This window comes from Pleurodeles waltl, chromosome 7 (assembly GCF_031143425.1).
Source record: "Pleurodeles waltl isolate 20211129_DDA chromosome 7, aPleWal1.hap1.20221129, whole genome shotgun sequence".
Lineage (NCBI taxonomy): Eukaryota > Metazoa > Chordata > Amphibia > Caudata > Salamandridae > Pleurodeles > Pleurodeles waltl.
Window position 1 is genome coordinate 67,135,287 of NC_090446.1, and position 18,999 is coordinate 67,154,285.

At 44.7% G+C, this 18,999-nt stretch overlaps 1 protein-coding gene across 3 annotated transcripts in view; it reads right to left on the bottom strand.

Annotated features, from left to right (window-relative positions):
* Positions 1–18,999, bottom strand: part of GSTK1 (glutathione S-transferase kappa 1) — a 112,806-nt gene that overhangs the window by 76,121 nt on the left and 17,686 nt on the right. For all 3 annotated transcript variants that reach the window (XM_069242949.1, XM_069242950.1, XM_069242951.1), the window contains exons 2-5: positions 14,682–14,763; positions 14,370–14,498; positions 9,184–9,284; positions 4,134–4,169 (exon numbers count right to left, since the gene is read on the bottom strand). In XM_069242949.1, coding sequence (XP_069099050.1) covers positions 4,134–4,169; positions 9,184–9,284; positions 14,370–14,498; positions 14,682–14,763 — 348 coding nt within the window. The remainder of the gene's footprint in view (positions 1–4,133; positions 4,170–9,183; positions 9,285–14,369; positions 14,499–14,681; positions 14,764–18,999) is intronic.

The following is an 18,999-nucleotide window of genomic DNA, read 5'->3' on the forward strand; positions in this document are numbered from 1 at the left end:
AAAATCCTGCGGAGCATGCGGAGGGTGTTGAAACAGGAAGAGGAGACAGCGTTGACCTGTTTGGACATGGTGAGAGTGGAGTCGAGGATGAAGCCCAGGTTTCGTGCGTGGCTGGCAGGGGTGGGTGGCGGGCCGAGGGTGGTGGGCCACCAAGAGTCGTTCCAGGCCGAGGGGGTGCGCCCGAGGATGAGGACTTCCGTCTTGTTGGAGTTGAGTTTCAGGCGGCTGTTGCTCATCCACTCGGCGATGGATTTCAGTCCCTCGTGGAGGTTGGTTTTGGCCGTGAGAGGATCTTTGGTCAGGGAGAGGACGAGTTGGGTGTCGTCGGCGTAGGAGATGATGCTGAGGTTGTGTTGGCGGGCCAGTTGTGCGAGGGGGGCCATGTAGACGTTGAACAACGTTGGGCTGAGTGAGGAGCCTTGGGGGATGCCGCAGATGAGGTTGGTGGCTTTGGAGCGGAAGGGTGAGAGTCGGACTCTCGGAGTTCTGTCGGAGAGAAAGGATGAGATCCAGTTGAGGGCTTTGTCTTGGATGCCGGCCTCGTGGAGACGGTTTAGTAGGGTGCGGTGGCGGACTGTATCGAAAGCGGCTGATAGGTCTAAGAGGATCAGGGCTGAGGTTTCGCCGTTGTCCATTTGTTGTCTGATGTCATCTGTGGCGGCGAGGAGTGCGGTCTCAGTGCTGTGGCTTCGTCTGAAACCAGATTGAGAGGGGTCTAGGATGGCGTTGTCTTCTAGGAAGTGGGCGAGTTGTGCGTTGACGATCTTCTCGATGACTTTCGCTGGGAAAGGGAGGAGGGAGATCGGACGGAAGTTTTTGAGATCGTGGAGGTCAGCCTTGGGTTTCTTGAGGAGGGGTTGGATTTCTGCGTGCTTCCAGCTGTCCGGGAAAGTGGCGGTGTTGAAGGAGAGGTTGATGATCTTGCGGAGTTTGGGGGCAATGGTGGCGTCGGCTTTGTTGAACACGTGATGTGGGCAGGGGTCAGCGGGAGATCCTGAGTGAATGGAGTTCATGGTTTTTCGTGTTTCGGCGCCGTCTATTTGAGTCCAGGTGGTGATGCGGTAGGCGTGGGAGGAGTTGTTGGGGGTGGGGTCCGGCGGAGGTGAGGTGTTGAAGCGGTCGTTGATGGTTGCGATTTTCTGGTAGAAGAAGGTGGAGAGCTCGTCGCAGAGTTCCTGGGAAGGAGGGACGTCGTTGGCGTTGGGGTTGGAAAGTTCCTTCACGATGCAGAATAGTTCTTTGCAGTCGTGAGCGTTGTTATTGAGGCGTTCTGTGAAGTGGGAGCGCTTGGCGAGTCGGATCAGTTGGTGGTGTCCGCGGTTGGCTTCCTTGAGGTTGGCAAGTTTGTCGGGTGTACGCTCAAGGATCCATTTTTTCTTGAGTTTCTGGCAGGTGCGTTTGGAGGTGGTCGGTTCGTCTGTGAACCAGGCTGTTTTTTTCTTATCTTGGTTGGCAGTGGGTCTCTTGAGTGGAGCTAGGATGTTGGAGCAGTTGAGGATCCATTGATGGAGGTTGATGGCGGTGGAGTCCGGGTCGGTGGGTTTTTGGCGAGGGTGCTGGCTAGTTGTTCTTTGGTGACTTTTCCCCAGCGGCGGTGAGGCGGTAGAGGGGTGCGGTGGTGTTCGGTGTTTTTCTTGAAGGTGAAGTGTACGCAGTGATGGTCAGTCCAATGAAGTTCGGAGGTGTGGCTGAAAGAGATGTGGTTGCTTGAAGTGAAGAGTGGGTCAAGGGTGTGTCCTGCGATGTGGGTGGGAGTGTTGACCAGTTGGCGGAGTCCGAGGTTGGAGAGGTTGGTGGTCAGTGATGCGGTGTTGGCGTCATTGTTGTTCTCCAGGTGGAAGTTGAGATCTCCCAGGAGGATGTAGTCTGGAGAGGCGAGGGCGTGGGTGCTTGCGAGGTCGGAGACGGTGTCGCTGAAGGGGGCTCTTGGTCCTGGCGGACGGTATATGAGGGTTCCTCTGAGGGTGGTGTTGGGGTCCGTGTGAATCTGGAAGTGGAGGTGTTTGGCTGACTTGAGGGTGTCGTCCGTGTGGGTGAGGATCTTGAGGGAAGATTTGTGGGCGATGGCTATTCCTCCGCCGATTCCGTTGGTGCGATCTCTTCTGGTGATCTTGTATCTGTCAGGGATGGCGATGGCGATGTCAGGGGCCGAGGAGTCGTTCCACCAGGTTTCAGTCAGGAAGGCCACGTCTGGGGCGGTGGTGTCGAGCAGGTCCCAGAGCTCGATGGCGTGTTTTCGTGCGGAGCGAGTGTTGAGGAGAATGCAGTGGAGGTGGTTGGTGTTGGTTGTTGCTGGCTTCGTTGTTCTGTTGCAGGAGAACTTGCAGGTGCGGCAGGAGAAAGGTCCTTTGGTGTGCTTCGGGGTGGCCTGGAAGAACTCTGTGGAGGGGCCAGGGTTGAGGGTGTGGAGTTCGCTGGCCGAGTAACGGAGGCAGGGGTTGCGGGGGGTGTGAGGACCAGTGGGGGTGGCGCTGGGCGCGGTCCAGGCGCGGACAGGCTTGCCCCTAGCGTGCCAGCGGCGCGCCCGCTGCGCGGCCACGCAGCGCCAGCCATTAAGAAGGGAGGGGGGAGGGAGGAGCAGCTGGGAGGCGGGAGGGAGCGGCGAATGGGGGCGCGGCCGCAGGGAGTACCATGAGTTTGTGAAGATTGCCCTGTTGTCACTGGAAGCTCTCAAGTACTACAGTACCAACACTGGGTCCTTGCTCCCTTTAGAATGACCCCTAGGAGTCTGGGTGTACTCACACTGTCCTCTTACATGACCCTTCTTTTTTAGTATGTAGGGACAGAGTTCCTGTGTCTTGTAATGGTCACTACAACGTTTTCTCCTGAGGTTGATTGAGGCCAGCCAATGAGACTGTTTCAATCTTTTTTGGAAACCATGGTACCCAAATGATTGGGAGGAGAAAAATCTCTCTCAGCCAATCAGATTTAAGTTTTTTCATGTCTTAAAATTTTGGAACTGGAAGTTGACATTATCAGTCGTAGATCTTCTGCAGATATACAGTTCAAAGATATGTAAAATATAACTATTTTATGCCCACGACAAGTACCTTTTTAAATGACAATATCTAAAAGACTACTGAAAGATTTACACAATCCTAGAGTAAAGTTCTACCTTTGTGTCACATTTGTGTTTTTTTTCCTGTGTCAGAGAGCAAAGAATCCCAATCAAAATTAAAATGGGAAATGGTGCTTCTGAGAGCCACCACCACTTTTTTATACCACAACCCCGCTGGACAAATTAGAAAAAACCTTGACAGGACCTCCCTAGGTAGATTACGTTTTTTGGTAACATTTTGGGCTGGTTCTTTGAACAGCGGTAAAGCCATTAAGACTGAAAAGCAATAAAGACATTAAGAAGATGTATAAAAATAATAATTAAAAAAAAAATATATATATATATATATATATACACACACACACATATACACACACACACCCCTACCCCACCCACCCCTACCTACCTCCTGGGGAATAGCTTCATCAGGTTTATTTATGCCACCCGGGCAGGCAAAGGGTTCAACAAAATGTTTCTGCCTTGAACTAACAAACTAACTGGCAGTCAAAGTTTAATTATGCCATTCATATTCACAAATGGACAAACTATCAGAAGTTCATTAAATATGGCTTAATCTATAAACATTCTGCATAGTGCAGAACATTCTCATGATAGGCTAATGAACACCAGCAAAAAAGGAAAAAGTGCAATTATTTGTCATTTAAAATAAACACAGAAGCCGCAAAAGGAAAAGAGCAGTTCAGCAGACATCAACCATGTCCCCGGTTCTAAGACCCCCCCCCCCCCCGCCGACTGCCTCCATATTGTTTCCCAGCCAGCCATCCTGTGCAGAATTCCCCCACCCCCAAACTACCAAAACGGTTTGCCAACTTAACTTTCACACCCCTGTTCTGGCCACACACTGCCTGCCATACTTTACTGCCAAACTCCATTCCAGACACCTCCCAATTCACTCTTTCCCAGCTGAATTTAGCAGTTAGGGTACAAATAGATAAGGTATGTTAAACCAAAAAGACAGTACAGCCATCATAATGCAGTGGGTTTGGTCTGAAGCCCCACCTGAAACCACTAGCAAAGCATAGTTGGAGTAAGACACAAAGAACACAGAACTTACAAGTAGGATGCTATCTGGCTGTGTGATGTCTTCATCCTGAGGAACAGAGATAAGATTTTTAGTTTTCAGCACTTGGAAAAACAATATGTACCTCCACAAAGAGGGGTCTCCAACCTTTTTGTAGTAACAGCTACTTAGGTTGATGAAAATTATCCAGAGCTGGAATATTATTAGAATTTTAATATGGACTACATCAGACAAGTTTACATGTTTGTTTTAAATATTAAAACTTTTGAGTTTTTGTAGGCTGGGCTACACACAGGAGAGCTACTTATGAGTAGCTCAAGAGCCACTAATAGCTCATGAGCTACTCGTTGGTGACCCCTGATTATTGTGCCTCTATCCAAAAAAGCTACATCACTCTTAAATCTGAAGGTCATATTTACCAGAAGCAAATTTACACACACATTTTTTTTGTTTTTTTAGAGCTGCCACTGCACCTATATACTTAAGGCTACATAACACTCCATGACAAATTCCAATTTTGCGCTACTGATAACTTTGCTCCCCATTTCCCCGCCAACTGCACAAAACTTGAGGAAAAGGAATTAAAAGTGCATGCTTGGAGCATGCTAAATTTGGGCTAGGTTGTCAGATGGGTAGGTGGTCATACGAGGTGCCCAAAAAGACCTAATTATTTCTAAATTTAACATGGGTTTTCCCCCCAGATAACCTACCGCTTTGAAGACCAAAAGTAGACCAATTTCTAGCTAATGTCCATAGCACAGTGGCTTTTCCTTTATTTGGTGAATGTTTTTGCTGGGATTAGGTAAATGGCGAGTGTATAATGCATATGGGCCAGAGATATATTTAATTGGTCATGATGTCCAGATAACATTCAAAATTCATCATAAACAACAGAGCAGGAACAGTACTCCTTATGCCCCCCCTTTCCCCATTACACTATGTCCACAAGCATAGAGAGAGAGGAAAAAAAAAAAAGTGTCATAGCTCTGAAGCTAACCAACTACAGCCTTGCATTTGGCTGGGAAGGACATTTTCAAAACAAGGAGGAGTAAAGTCAGACCCTACCCCATCCCCTGATCTTATATTACCTCTACGTTTTGACGTCAGGACAGGGGACTAGGTCCCAGAGTCCTGTAATGGATGCCAGCAGCATTTCTCTCATGTGACTCCCAGCTAATCAGAGCGCTTACTCCTGAGAGAGCGAGATGCCCCAAAGGGAGGGAAAAAAAAAAAAAAAAAAAAAAAAAAAAAAGACAGCTGGGCCAATCAGAATGCTCCATTTTTAAAAATTGGTGGCTCCCACGACAGCCTCTTGCAGACTCAACTGTCCTCTGAATGGAGTTCCACCAAATCACAAAGAGCACAATCGGCGGCCCAAGATCTATCTTCCTGCAAAATATGGTGTACTTCTGGTCAGCAGTTTTTGCGGGAGCATGTCTTAAATAAGTCTACGAAAAATGCATAGGGATTTTGCGTTTTGGAACCCCCTTCTTTTTAGCACACACACTTGACAAATCACCCAGGAAACTTTCCACGCACTATCTAGTCAAAATGTAGACCTTTTTTGAAAGGTTACGGTGCCAAAGTTATTAGCAACACAAAAAAGAAAACTTCTATGGCACAGTAGAATTAACTAAACCTTAGTGGCAACCAACAATAGGTAATACACACCCTCCCCACTCTTCATACCCCCCACCCCCAAACTCCTATTTCTGTAATAAAATCTTAATAAGAGCGAGCATGTCTATGAGCGTGTAAATCCTGTTGCGTTAAGTAAAGTAGCTGGTGTGACTCTGGAGTAAATGGCAATGGTATTTGCAGAATATTTTTTGGCTTGGAATGGTACTGATGATATTATATTGAAGACAGAGGTCATTATGTTATATGATGCAACAGCCTGTTTATATTTTGGTGTACACATGTTTAGTTGTACACCTGGTTTTTCTCAAAATAGAACCAATATAGATTAAAATACTGAGATTGTAGATTGTGTGTCTTTTGGTATGTAAGAATGTTCAACAGGAGTCTATTGCAGTGACAGAAGTTTTTGGTCATATTCACATTTTCTTTAGACTAACGAAAATGTCAAAATGTTCACTAACTTTTTAGATGCCAGAGGATGACTTTACTTGGTGTGCTGTAGTGCAGCTTTTCGTGTTTATGCCCTTCAAAACTTGGACATCCATTAGTAAATATTATAAAAGTAAATCATGATATTGTACATTGTGTCATATAGTTACGTTTTGTGTGAACAATTGTTGGACTGACTCCTTCAATTTTAACTTTTTCAGTGAATTTCACGGGTTTCTCCAGCTGTCAGCACTACCCCTGGCTGCCTGTTTGCTCTTGTGGACAGTGCAGTGCTGTGGTAGCAGGAAGCAGTTTCGGGCCTCCTTCCTCCTCATTTTTTGGCAGCTATCAGCTGCCTTGTTTCCCGGTTTGTAAACGCAACCAGAGTTCCAGACCATCGGTCTCCTGTTTCTGGCTTTTTGGGTTGCAAACCGAAGTTAGCCAAGAAGGACCTGAGCACCTTACACTTGCCCTGGCATCCTGTCTCTACTGTGGAGAGGGAGGTGGGCCAGCTAGCATAGGACTCCTTAACGAGCCAGCCAAACACACATGCGCTGTAAGCTCTCTCCAGCCCAGCAACACAGTTGCCCAGCTGGAGAAAGCATGCACAGGCTTCCAGACTGACTGGTTAATTAAATAATTAAAAATGTTTATTCTCCCCCCCCCCTTCCCCCCCCCCCCACACACGTACCATCCTGCCCCTTTCGTGCACCACGAGCCGCGACTGTCTGGGCACGTGTCTTGTTACAATCAACAACTGCTCCAAGGCCCTTTTCACTACTGTAAACAAGCTACCACTTAAAATATTGAGAGTATTCTTGTATCCTCTCATATGTTTCATCATATGTAAAGTGTGCACTAAAGGCTCCCTGGTATTGTTTGCATAAACAGTAAAAGAGTGGTGGGCCGTATGCATGCTTGAGCAATGTGGGCTTCTGAAGGCAGGGGGGGGAGTTGAAGGGGGGGGGGGGCTGTGTGTGTGTGTCAATTTATTATGGGCATCAAACTGATGGTATATGATTATGCATCGGTTGGCTAAATGTGTACAGGTGCTTGGTAGTGTACGAATTTCTGATGGTGCATTAGGGTGTTTGATAGTGTACAGAAGTGTCTCATGTGGAGCCTGAGGGTATGCGTATGTGTGGCCATTTGTCGGTGTGTGTATTGGCATCTGCAGGTGGTTGTGTGAACTTTTGATGAAGGGTGTTGTCATGTTGGGCATGGTTGGCACGTCAAGAGGATGGTTTTTCCACGCCTGAAACCCTGGTGTTTAGAAGACGCACAAGGAGTAGAGGTTGGAAGCCCTTGCCATCTGATCACTAAAACTGAACAATCCTAGAAACAAAAGGAGAAGTAAAGCCAATATATTTGTTGACTATGCGAAGGAGGAGTCCAAAACCCTAAAAAGCCTTATAGGTGGTAGGTGTAAAGACAACGGTACCTCACTACAACTGCCTATTGGTATCAAGGAGAGAGACCTTGATCTAAAAAGGAAGAAGAATGTGGCTTCTCGTTAAAAGTCCAGGAATACAATAATAAAAAGGTTTTGTGCAAGAGTTTGGAAAAAGGCAACCCCTCCCCCCCCCCTTACACCCCTAATACTTCAACTAAAAAGTGAGGGCTGGGGACATCCACGAGCTTTTTTTTTTTCAAATCACAGAGTTGAGTGTGAATGCTTGTAGGAGCTCATATTCTTGTTGATGTCCAGAAGAAGGTGAAACATGGTGTATAACTCACCGAAACGCGTTGACGTATTTTCATGTACAGGATTCACTTGACAGGGGAACATGGTAGATAGCCAGTGGGGTTAATCACTACGTCTCCCTTGGAGTGATCAGACTGGACCAATAATGCCATTCTTATGCTTATTTTGTTTTCTGGAAAATATTTTGAGTTTTTTTAACTGTTATAATTTTTCTCTGTATTGTGGGGTGGGAGGCTTTATGCATTTATACAATAACTTTCTTAATGTGAGAGAAATTGTTTTTCTGTGAGAATAGCCTCTTAAGATGTGTTAATGTATTACACAGCCCATGAATTCGGATTAGGGGGCTTTTAAGGTGAAATTAAAGTTTTGTTCACAATTGACGTTCACGTGGTAAGTTTTTGGTATTGATGCGTCCTGACCGGAGAGGTCCTGAAGTGCGAGTTGTATGCCTGAAAACTGAGAAGATGGCTGGTGCACCCACGTGGAAGATTTATTTTTACTGTCAAGACAAAAGGGATAAAGTAGCAGAAAGAAGGAGTACAAGCGTCTTCATGAAAAGCTAACAGAAGAGAAATGGAGGAGCCAGAAAATAGCACGCCAGAGGTTTGTGTGAGGATCTATAGGCCATACCAGGAGACTAGCTCCTCACAGAAATAACTCCTCTCTAAGAGATACGGAAATAAACAAGTACTTGCAGGTGCCAAGGGAAGCAGGCACGTATTTGTGACTGGGGCAAACTGTTTTGTATAACCTATAGCTGCTCCATCACGGTTAATAACCCACTTTCTGACAGTTATTTGAACAAAATCTCCAGCCCTGCTCTTATTTTGCAGTTCTTACCGTAGTTCAATGTAAAGAATAACCTGGAAGTCATAGTGTATAAGTCATGACTGAAAAAGAACCACCCAATTTTACCAGCTCATGAAATGCAGGTGGTCCTGCAGATTTTAACATTTCTGCAAGGGTCATAGTTTAGATTCTTGGCCTTCGGAGCTACATCAAACCTAGAAACTTGGAGTTATCTTAAGTCAATTAGTTTGATTGAAGGTTATCACGCTATAGATAATTGGTAACATTAAAAGGCACATCTTTGGGCATGGTGAGCCTTTTGGGTCCAGCTCTCCTAGTCTGACATGAGGGAAGGGAGAACTGAGGTGAGACCAGAAATTACCCTAAACTGTGGCACTTCAAGGTAAAGCACTTCACAGAAAATGTTTACAATTTTCATTACCAGCCAACTGAGATAGTGTAGACCGCATGCAGAGAGGTGAGTTTTTAGGTGAAGTACTGAGGCAATACACCGACCTTTGACCAGATCCTCATCCAAAGCGCTCGAGACAATGGCTCTACGAAATCTGGTTGCTCCATATCTACAGCTGTGATGAAGCGCATCGCAGGGAGACTGCCTGGAAGAGAAATAAAGCATATAATGAGAAAACATATTCGACAAAGTGAGGCAGAAGGATAGCCCAAGACACAATGCGATCCATCCACCTCCATGTTGTCTTGCTATCAATGCACTCACACTCTGTGTATTGGAGTCCCAGGAAAAGACTTCTTAGTAGTGTGAGTGTCCGGGAGACAGTGTTGTGATTATTAAGTCTGTAGTTCCCACTCAAGGCACTTTTTCTGTTTGCTTCTCTCATTACACATCTTTTACTTTGTTGACATGTCCTTGCCTCAAAGGAGAAAAGGGGTCAGGAAGCTGCACGTTTTCTCCAGTAGACTTGCAAAGCCCTGTGTTGTGTTGGACGTTGGCAGCTTTTCTCATGAGCTGTGGCTGCAGAGTCCGGAACAGCAGCAAACTGACCAAAACTACTTTTTTCCCCTTTCACATTCAAAGGCAGAGCAAACTGTAGTCCCTGCACGTCTTACAAGAACGTCTTCAAGGGGCATGAAGAGGCGTTTCAACCAACACCAGTGTAAATTATTTTTTCTTTTCAACAATAGGGGTATCTGTCAATGGCTAGTTAGGATATCTGTAATGAAAATGCTGCTGCACTAGCTGACTGGTACAGTCTACTCTGGATTAAATTCCACCTTTTCCATTAAACAGATTGTCAGTGGCACAATTTTTGCTGCCCTTAATTGCAGTCAACTCTGCCGTCGCCATTCACATAAGCAGCTTTGTAGTGGGCCACAGATATAGAGCCCCGATTACGACCTTGGAGGAGGGGATTACTGCATCACAAACTTGACCGATATCCCGTCCACCATATTACAAGTTCCATTAGATCCTATGGAACTTGCAATACGGGGGGTATCTGTCATGTTTGTGATAGAGTAATTCCCTCCACCAAGTTCAGTCGGGCCCATAGTCTTTTTTTTTTACTTTTCTCTTCTCAAATTTAGTGCTCTATTAAGGGTTTATCTACAGCAGGCGTCTCCAGCCTTTTCTTTTAGGAAAGCTATTTACGCTTAATCATCCAGAATTACTACAATCATGAAGTGTTGTAGTAGTGACCATATCAGATAAGATTATGTAAGTGGCTACCTTATGTAAAGTTTACCGCAATGATCACAACTGCATCAATCAGAACGGTCAGCTCTAACTGAAAAAGAGCTTTGTCAACTTGGAATGCATTTACGTGGGTAATACATAACAGCTATAACTTAGATACCCCTGGCATCAGGGTACAAATATGAGTAAGAAACCTCCCCAAAACCATATGCTTCATCGCTCAAATATCAGTTTTAAATATATTTTGGAAATTCATTAAATACAAATTTTTTCCAATCTTGATATACATTTAATAATTCAAGTCAGGCAAAAGCTTCTAATTTAGTAGGCCGGACTGGACACAAGAGAGCTACTTTTAGATTGCTGGACAGCTCCCAGTAGCTTGCGAGCTACTTGTTGGAGACCCTGATCTACAGTGTCTGATTATGCTGCTTATTCAATGGTGCCTGGACATCACATTTGGAAAGGACAGCTTTAGCCTCCCACCAGAAAGAGCAGGATACCTTCTTGTGGCCATTGTTGGCGCTGAGTGATTTGATAGGTTTGACCAAAAGCTTTCTGCTTCTAGGCACCTCATTCAGCTTACAGAGCGGCAGCAGTGGTCCATATCTATGCTAGAGCCTGACGGTACAACAGATGGTACTGCCAGTGAGTCCGATTTACATCCCCATATCTCTTCGATTATACATAGGGAAGCAGGTGAAATAATCAAAGACACTTCCGGGCTAAAGGTCCCTACGCTAGGAGAGCCAACGTTCTAGGAAAGTGTATAATGCTACTTGAGCCCTAATGAGACTGGGTGAAGGCTGTGGTGAGAAGGGCAGTGTTTGCTTTTACCATGAAAGATGGTAAGCGCCCTCAGAGAGAGCTCTGAAGACGAAAGTATCACATGTCTCAGCAAGCTCCCTGCCACTCAGTCTGTGCCTCCGGGATGTTGTTTTCTGGCTGCTTCTATGTTATGAAGATTGGAAAATGAAAGGGCGAGTATATGAAACACCTCAAGGGAAACTATATTCCCAATTCCCACGTGTCACACCCCCTGCATAAACATCCACTCAACAGCCTACCCTAATATTCACTGTAGCATGCTATAAATCAAAGATCTCTTCAATTACCCAAATCCGTCACTTTTTAGGACACCCAAGTCTTTGTACACTGACTTCTTGGGGCCATACCAATCCATATACCTCCACCACGTGGAGAGGCATTGGAACTGGTCTGGTGTCTGCCCAAGGTAACATTTAATCTAAAGTCAAAATGTTAGCAGACCTAAATGTTTTTGGGCCATGGCCATTTAACCTTTTATTCCCAGTAGTACCAAGCTGGGATGATAGTGTGGTTTCAACACTATCACGAACGGCTGAACTACACAGTCCCAAATCATGTGGCAGAAGGTAACTTCATCCCTTTAGCATCATCAACGGATTAGGCTAGTGAGCAGCCTAATAGCTAACATTGGTGTTTCATGGAAATATACTCTACGTAGAATTTTTAACTGGGCGAGTCTGAAAATGTGAGTATATTGCGGACTCTGGCATCACTGGGATATGATAGTCGTAGTCTTGCATAAATAGATTCAGGCCGCCAGCCACCAGTTTCTTAAATTCCTGTAAGGTGTCCAGCATACTGCACAGACTTACAAATCAGAGTCGCCCTAAATCTCATTTCCTGTCTTAGCACTCTGGGGCTGTAGGCCACTCTACTCTAATCCCCATACACGGAGCACATGAGAAACTTGTAGATAACAGAAAGATTCATTTTGCATCAGACTAAATTCTGCCTGTATTCCAGGCAAAGTTTTCAGCCCGTTCATCAATGTCCCCTAATCTTGTAATACTGGTCAGGTGCCAGGTCTTGAATGCTTTCTCTTTCACACTATTCCCCAGCATAGACCCTAAAGATAAAAGATTTTGTTTTGTTATTTTTTTCCCCATTACACTGATTTCATAACTGCTTCTCAGGCTTTCTGCAGACTTTGCTCCTGGGAAGGTGTTACATACCTTCCCTGCATAAAGACAGTGAAGGTACCTCTTTGCTCCCGTGACCTATCTGACTATATGCACACAGCTGTTCCTGTGGCATATATGCCCAACAGTTTGAGCAATAGAAGTATACCCAATGGCTTACCACGTGGACTGTCTGGTAATAACCCTGGGTAGGGAGAATGCCTTTTATAGCCTGACCAGTGCAAGCCTGTAAATAGGTCAGACAGCAGAGTAGAATTCATATTCTAGTACCAATCTGCCAAAAGAAATCTTCTGGGACCCAGTATGGAGCATTCTGTAATACAAAGAAAATGTGGCAAAAATGTCATCCTAAGCACAGTTGACCTATCCAGGATCGATGAGGGAATGTGCGACTAACTCACTCAGAGCAATCATTCTACTAACTTTTCCGAAGGAATCCAGACTTAAACCCGCCACTGTCTGCCATCCCATTCTTTTGCTTTTCTCTAGCCACCCATCTCTCAGTGACCCTCTCCAGCCACTTCCCCTCAACTCAGTCCTTCTCAAAATCAGCGCCCGCCAAAGTATTGCAACCAGTAGGTTCACCACAGCAGATGAGATAATGTCCACTCCTGATGATTGTCAAGTTTCCATGAATCTTTCCATGTCTTCAGGATCATGAAATAGTTTAAATTTTCCATGCAAGATGACAAGCATGATAGTAAGAGCCAGAAGACTAAAAATGAATATCCCATGTACACAGCAATGCAGGAGTAACAAAACCTTTTCAGATTAATGCTAGTTTCATGGGCGAAGTCAAGCAAAAGGTATATCTTGTGAAAGTTAAAGAGGAAACAGATCATCCTTTTCAGCTGAAATAAGGACTCGTCTGGCCAGCTTGTGGTGAAAAAAAAGTGCTCACTAGGGGGGGTGTTTTCCAAAGGGGTGTATCCTTTGGAACTCGAAAGGAGGTAGGAATTCATGTTCAGTTGTTCCACTGTAAAGGACAAAATGTCAACCTTTTCTGTCTTTTCTCTTGGCCCATATCCGGTAAATAACTCAGTTGGTTTCTACTCACTTCTGATCTCTTATCTGTCTTATCTAATTGTGACACAAACGTGACAATTTGTGAATGTATAATTCAGCCAGACGGTGCTGCCTTTTACAGGGTAGCTTGTTGGTTTAATGATGGTAAGTTCTAGCATCACAAGCTCCTACTTTACTTCTAACATTTGTGTTTCAAGCCACATTTATCACTGGTATGGTTGAGGCCAGTACTTAATTTGTAAATAAAAATGTGCTGGTGCCCAAGCCCTCCTCTTAAACACGCGTCTGTTGCAATTAAATGTGCGAGCACAGAATGCTGAGGCGGCGTAATACTGAAGCCTACTCGGGCCTCTTCAATCCATTTCAAACCACTCCCTGCCCCTTCAGCTCACTCCTGCAGCTTTCTCCCTTTGTGACGCTTTTACGTTTTTCCCTACCTCCGTCTTTCCCATATGTGTCTTCTGCTCGCAGCAAATGCTTGAGGCAGAAGAATAAGCACCGTCCTCCAAAACTAAGTGCTGGTGCTCCGCACCGGAAGCAACAAGCACAAATTAAGCACTGGTTGAGGCCCATAACAGTCAGAGTGGCCCACAGACAATGATGTTTCAGTGCCTTGCAGAGGTCTATCAAGTGACAGACATCTTTCTTGGTGCAAACCTCCCCCTCACTATTCTGGATTCCTTCTCTCGCTTAGAACCTTTGTTTCTATATGTTTCCCTGTGGAGTAGGAAGGAGTCAAGCAGGTGAAGAGGTGTGGGAAAGACTTCTACTTGGAACGACCAATGCAAAACGTGTAGATGCTGCTGATGATAATTGTGTAATCATAGTGCACATCTTTAGGGGTAAGTAAGAACTCACAATTACAGTGCGACAAGGGTTGAAGAATGAAGAGAAACAAAGAAGAAACCACAGGGTGCAGAATCTAAAGGGACAACCTGGCAAGAATAATGTTGTTCCACACCATCAAACTACTGCTCTCAGATGAAACAGGTAATACACAGCAACGCAAAAGCCAACAGGCAAATAATATGATTTACCTTTCTTAATTACCGTGCCAAAGAAGTCCTTGGGACTTTGTAGTGGGACCTGGAAGTACTTGGCGAGTCGCTTAAGGTCCTTGCCCATGTAGACACCTTTATTAGGGACCAAGGCTGGGGGCTGGTTTCCTACTCATAAAAAAAGAGAATAGAAGTCAAAGGTGGGGTGGTCTTGATCTCACAATAATTATAATCACTGATGTGATCCGTTAAATCGCAACCTTGCCTGCAGGCACAGTGATCCTACATCCACCCACCAATCCCACTGAAAAACCTATGGACCTAACCCAGGCTCTTATCTGTGGAGCGTACCTGACTCTTTCATAATGCCGCCAAGGAAACCGGGGCGTAGGCGGATGTCCACATTCCAGGCACCGCGGTACCGGCACATCACCTGCAAGAGAAAACTAGCCTAGTCAGAGGAAGCTCACAGATAGGACTGTCTGGAACCCACAAAGGAGGGAGCAAAAGGAGCCTAATGACAAACCAATCAAGTATGGAGTGGACATGACCCAATGAGTAAAGCATCCAGCATGGAGTGGGCAAGGCCTGTTGAAGTGACCATGCGATGAGAACTGGTGAAAAACCAATTCACTAGGTCCACAGCTCTCACAAGTCTCAGAAGCAGAAGATTTCATCTAGATTGTTCAATAAATCATTACTGTGAAATAAAGGGCCTGATTTTGATTTCGGCGGATGGGTTACTCGTCACCAGATGACCTATTGAAGGCGCATGAGGGGGGGGGAATAAAGATCAAACAATCTGAATACCTTGGTTCCTCCTTGTGATCTAAGATCGAGATATGCACATCTCAATAAAGAAAACAATGCAGCAGCTAACAAAAAGATAAAATGTGAGCTGACCGGACATTCCAGAACTAGAATTATTACTTAAATAATGTTGCAGAGACAGACAACTAAGTGGGGTGGAGGGAAATTTGAGTTATTCAAGGTGACTGCTTTAAATGAAGCTATGTTGTAAAAATGACCGTAAAATATGTAGGAAAGGGGCAAAGGGATATCCACAATGTAGAACGACGCAACAGGTTCCAATATCATATAGCGGGATCGAACACTTGCTCACTCACTAGGGAGCTATACCTACTACAAATGCACCCCGTGGGAAACTACTAGAATTTGATAGGACTTGATCAGAAGGTCAGAATACAGGAGTGGCTATTTCAATTAATACATCCACGACCCTAATGGTGGAAAAAACCAGAGTGGAGACCAGGCGTTGTTATGCGATGGCTGTGGTAAGCTGGGAAGGCAAAACACCTATTACTGGTTTATGTTTAAGCCCCTCTGGGTTTGCAATCCCCTGTGTTGCAAATGATGGGTTCACTCTTACTGGAGCTCCCACATGCATAACAAACTGAAAGGAGAATGTTTCATGCATCTTGTTCATTTTAACAAAATGGTGCACCAAGATAGCCACCGCAAAGGCACATACGTCTGTGGTGGCTATCTAGGATAGCAATAAATGTTGGCTAAGTCAATACTTTCCAGAACCAAGACTTACAGTATTTGCTGTCAAATGTTTTTACAGTTTTCAAAAATGTTCTGCGCCGCCACCACCCCCCTTGTAAGCTCCGGTTACTTGGCCTAAAATCTCTAATTTCTTTACTCCTGTGATTTTTGATTTTTTTTTGGCTGACAACTTAGTTTTTATTACTTTTCAACACTCATATTTGAGGTCTTCTTATAGACAGCGTGGTTACCAAAATGTCAACATAAACTCAAGCGAGGGTTTTGGGTCAGCCCCATGCTCATAAGTCAATAGCTTTACAATCTATCTAGGTTCTTTGATGGTTGCCTTACTATTCTTGTGCTTGTCCCGTACATCAGGAGTTTGATCTCGCTGTGTTTTGACTGTATGAGTTATACCCTTTCACTGCTGAGGTCACCCAACTATTGTTCATTTTCAGTGGCAATTTACTTTTAGGAATCCATGTGAGAGCATGACCCATCCTCCTCCTCCTTTCTGCCCTGTGTGTGCGCCTACTCTTGTCCCCTTCCTCTTTTCCCAGTGTCTTTTAAATATTTATTTCTCTTCGTTTAGCACCCCTTTACTTCCAAACCTCTTTGATTCTCTCTCTACAACAGTGGTCTCCAAACTTTTTAATGGCACGCCCCCCCAGTTGAAAAGTAAAAATCATTGCCCCCCCTCAAATGTTCACAAATATTTTATAAAGATGGCAATGTTTAAATATATTTAGATGTATTTAACATTGCAGTTATGTACGGTTAACTTTTTAAAAATGCAATAACATGTTTTTGCTTAAAATAAAACACTAATCTGTGTAATGCTTCTTTTGGCCAGAGACTGGCGCCCCCTTGGGATCACTTGAGGCCCCCCTGTTTGAAGACCCCCGCTCTATACCCTTTCATTGCTTCTCTGCCTCCCTAATCGGCCAAATGCAATCAACATATTTCTCCCTCCATCCCCTTTCTCTTTCCACTGCTGTGTCCTACATCAGCCACATACCGCCTCATTGTCTGTTATCCAACCAAGGCTTGAGTTTTTATTTTTTTAAAGGCACGGACTGGCTTTGCCAATGATTGTAACTATCTCCTCTGCCTGTAAGTGCTTGAATTTTCCCCCAATCCAAACACTCAATATCTTCTCTTGGGTGCCCTTCCTCTGCAAAGCAATTTCTATCTCTTTCCATTCGTCCTCTACAGATATTTTTACAAGCCATCCAACCAGGCAAACATTTGCCACTGGGGTTTATTCCTCTGAAACCTTAAACGGTGTTTTCCCAGTGGTCTGATGGGGTGCGATCAGGCATGACATGATGCTGGCACTTAGGTCTTTGCTCCATTCTAATTTATTCACCTTAGTCAACCAAATCTCTTCCTTCAACGTGGGCCGACTGACTTTACCAGACCATTATTCTCTGGTTGGTAGCCCCTTTCTAATGGGCAAAGCCAAACATGCTTCTTCATATTCTCCGAGCAACACTGCACATGTTTATTGGTGACGATGCTCTTAGACTAGTTTCTTGACACTAGTCATATTAATTACACTAATCCACTGTATCTCTGGCCACCCTGGAAATAATTCCACCAGAACCATTAAAATGAAGTCAACTCCTCTGCCACTGGTCGCAGCAGATCCAAGTACAATGCTTCATCCCACGGACCCTTTTGAATTGAGTGACAACGTGCAGGTGGTTCAAACATCTCAAGAACTTTGTCGCTTCTACAACATTCTCGCACAGCATGCTTCCCCTCCAAATCCGGATGGAGCCACCAAAAGTCCAGCCTTAAGCTTTCCTTCATTTTTACTTTTCCCAAATGTCTATCACAAGAAAGCTCTATTATTAGTTTCCTCGTGACCCTGGTGGAATTAATTGGGTACCTCTAGGGAAAAAAAAAAAAAAAAAAAGAGGAGGAGCATTCTGGGCAGCCAGTTCACAGTTAAGTCACAAATAGATATGGAATTTTTGAATGGTTAACACTCCACCCGCCAGCCAAGACAGGGGTACCTCTTGAGATGCTATCCAGTGTTGGTTCCCTTTTCCATACCTCTTCTAAAATGCAGCTCCCGGTGAACAGACACATTCGCCTAGAACAACCCCCCCCCCCCCGACCACCCCCCCCCCCCCTCCAACCAACACACACAAACATCCTGCTCCTCTACTGCCAGCCAAAACAAAGTGTGCAGCAGAGTTTTTAACACCAGGTCAAAGCTAAACTGCAAAGGTGTACTAGTGGAGCCCAGATACCGCTGCCAAGGGGATGGTAAGACTGCAAAAAGTATATTTTTTCCAAAAATCTCTTTGAATAGTTTATGGTTAGTTTCGAAATTGCCCAACTGACTGCAAGAGCATCCTTTTGAATCACAAAATAACTAAGTTCTGGTTCACTCACACTCCTGGAAACAAAGGCTTTTGTTTGGTTGACTCCAACAACACCAGGACTGAGTCTAACCCTTTTCCACTACCCCAAAAGCCAACAGCGGCGCTTTGTCAATACAGCTTTAAACCAACTGAAATTGTCTCCCATGGTCCTCACACTATTTAAACATTACACTCCTTTTAAGCAATGACTCCATGTAAGGACTCTCTTTCCACCAGACCTTCCATAACTTCTACCATCCAAAGAAATTAAAGCAGATCCGTTTTAGGCTAATACCAGTGGCACCCACTGTATGCACTAGACACATTATCTCTAGTTGTCCAAACTAGACATTTGTCTGCACTAGTCGTTAAACCACACTCCTAAAATCTCTTCAGCACACTGCAGTCTTATTTATTGTGCTGTTCCCAAGAACTCCAAAAACTAGAATGTCAACTCTAATATTTCACTCCTGCCATATCACCCAAGATCAAAGTCATCACCCTTTGAAACACTAGTGATGAAAAAAGACTAAATGGTATCTGCATGCATTTATAGCACCTCCCAATGGTAAAATAAAAGACGTTAATTCCGAGGATTCTTTATGCAACCTAATCTGGTAATATACAAATGCCAAATCCAATGTAGTGAAGAACTGGGATCCAGCTAACACTGGTAACAGCTCAATTATGGAAAGAAGAGGAAGCATGTGAACAATTACCTCCTTGATGAGCGCACTTAAATAAATGCACAGGCTGATTTCTCCCATAGCTTTTTGGCTATCACA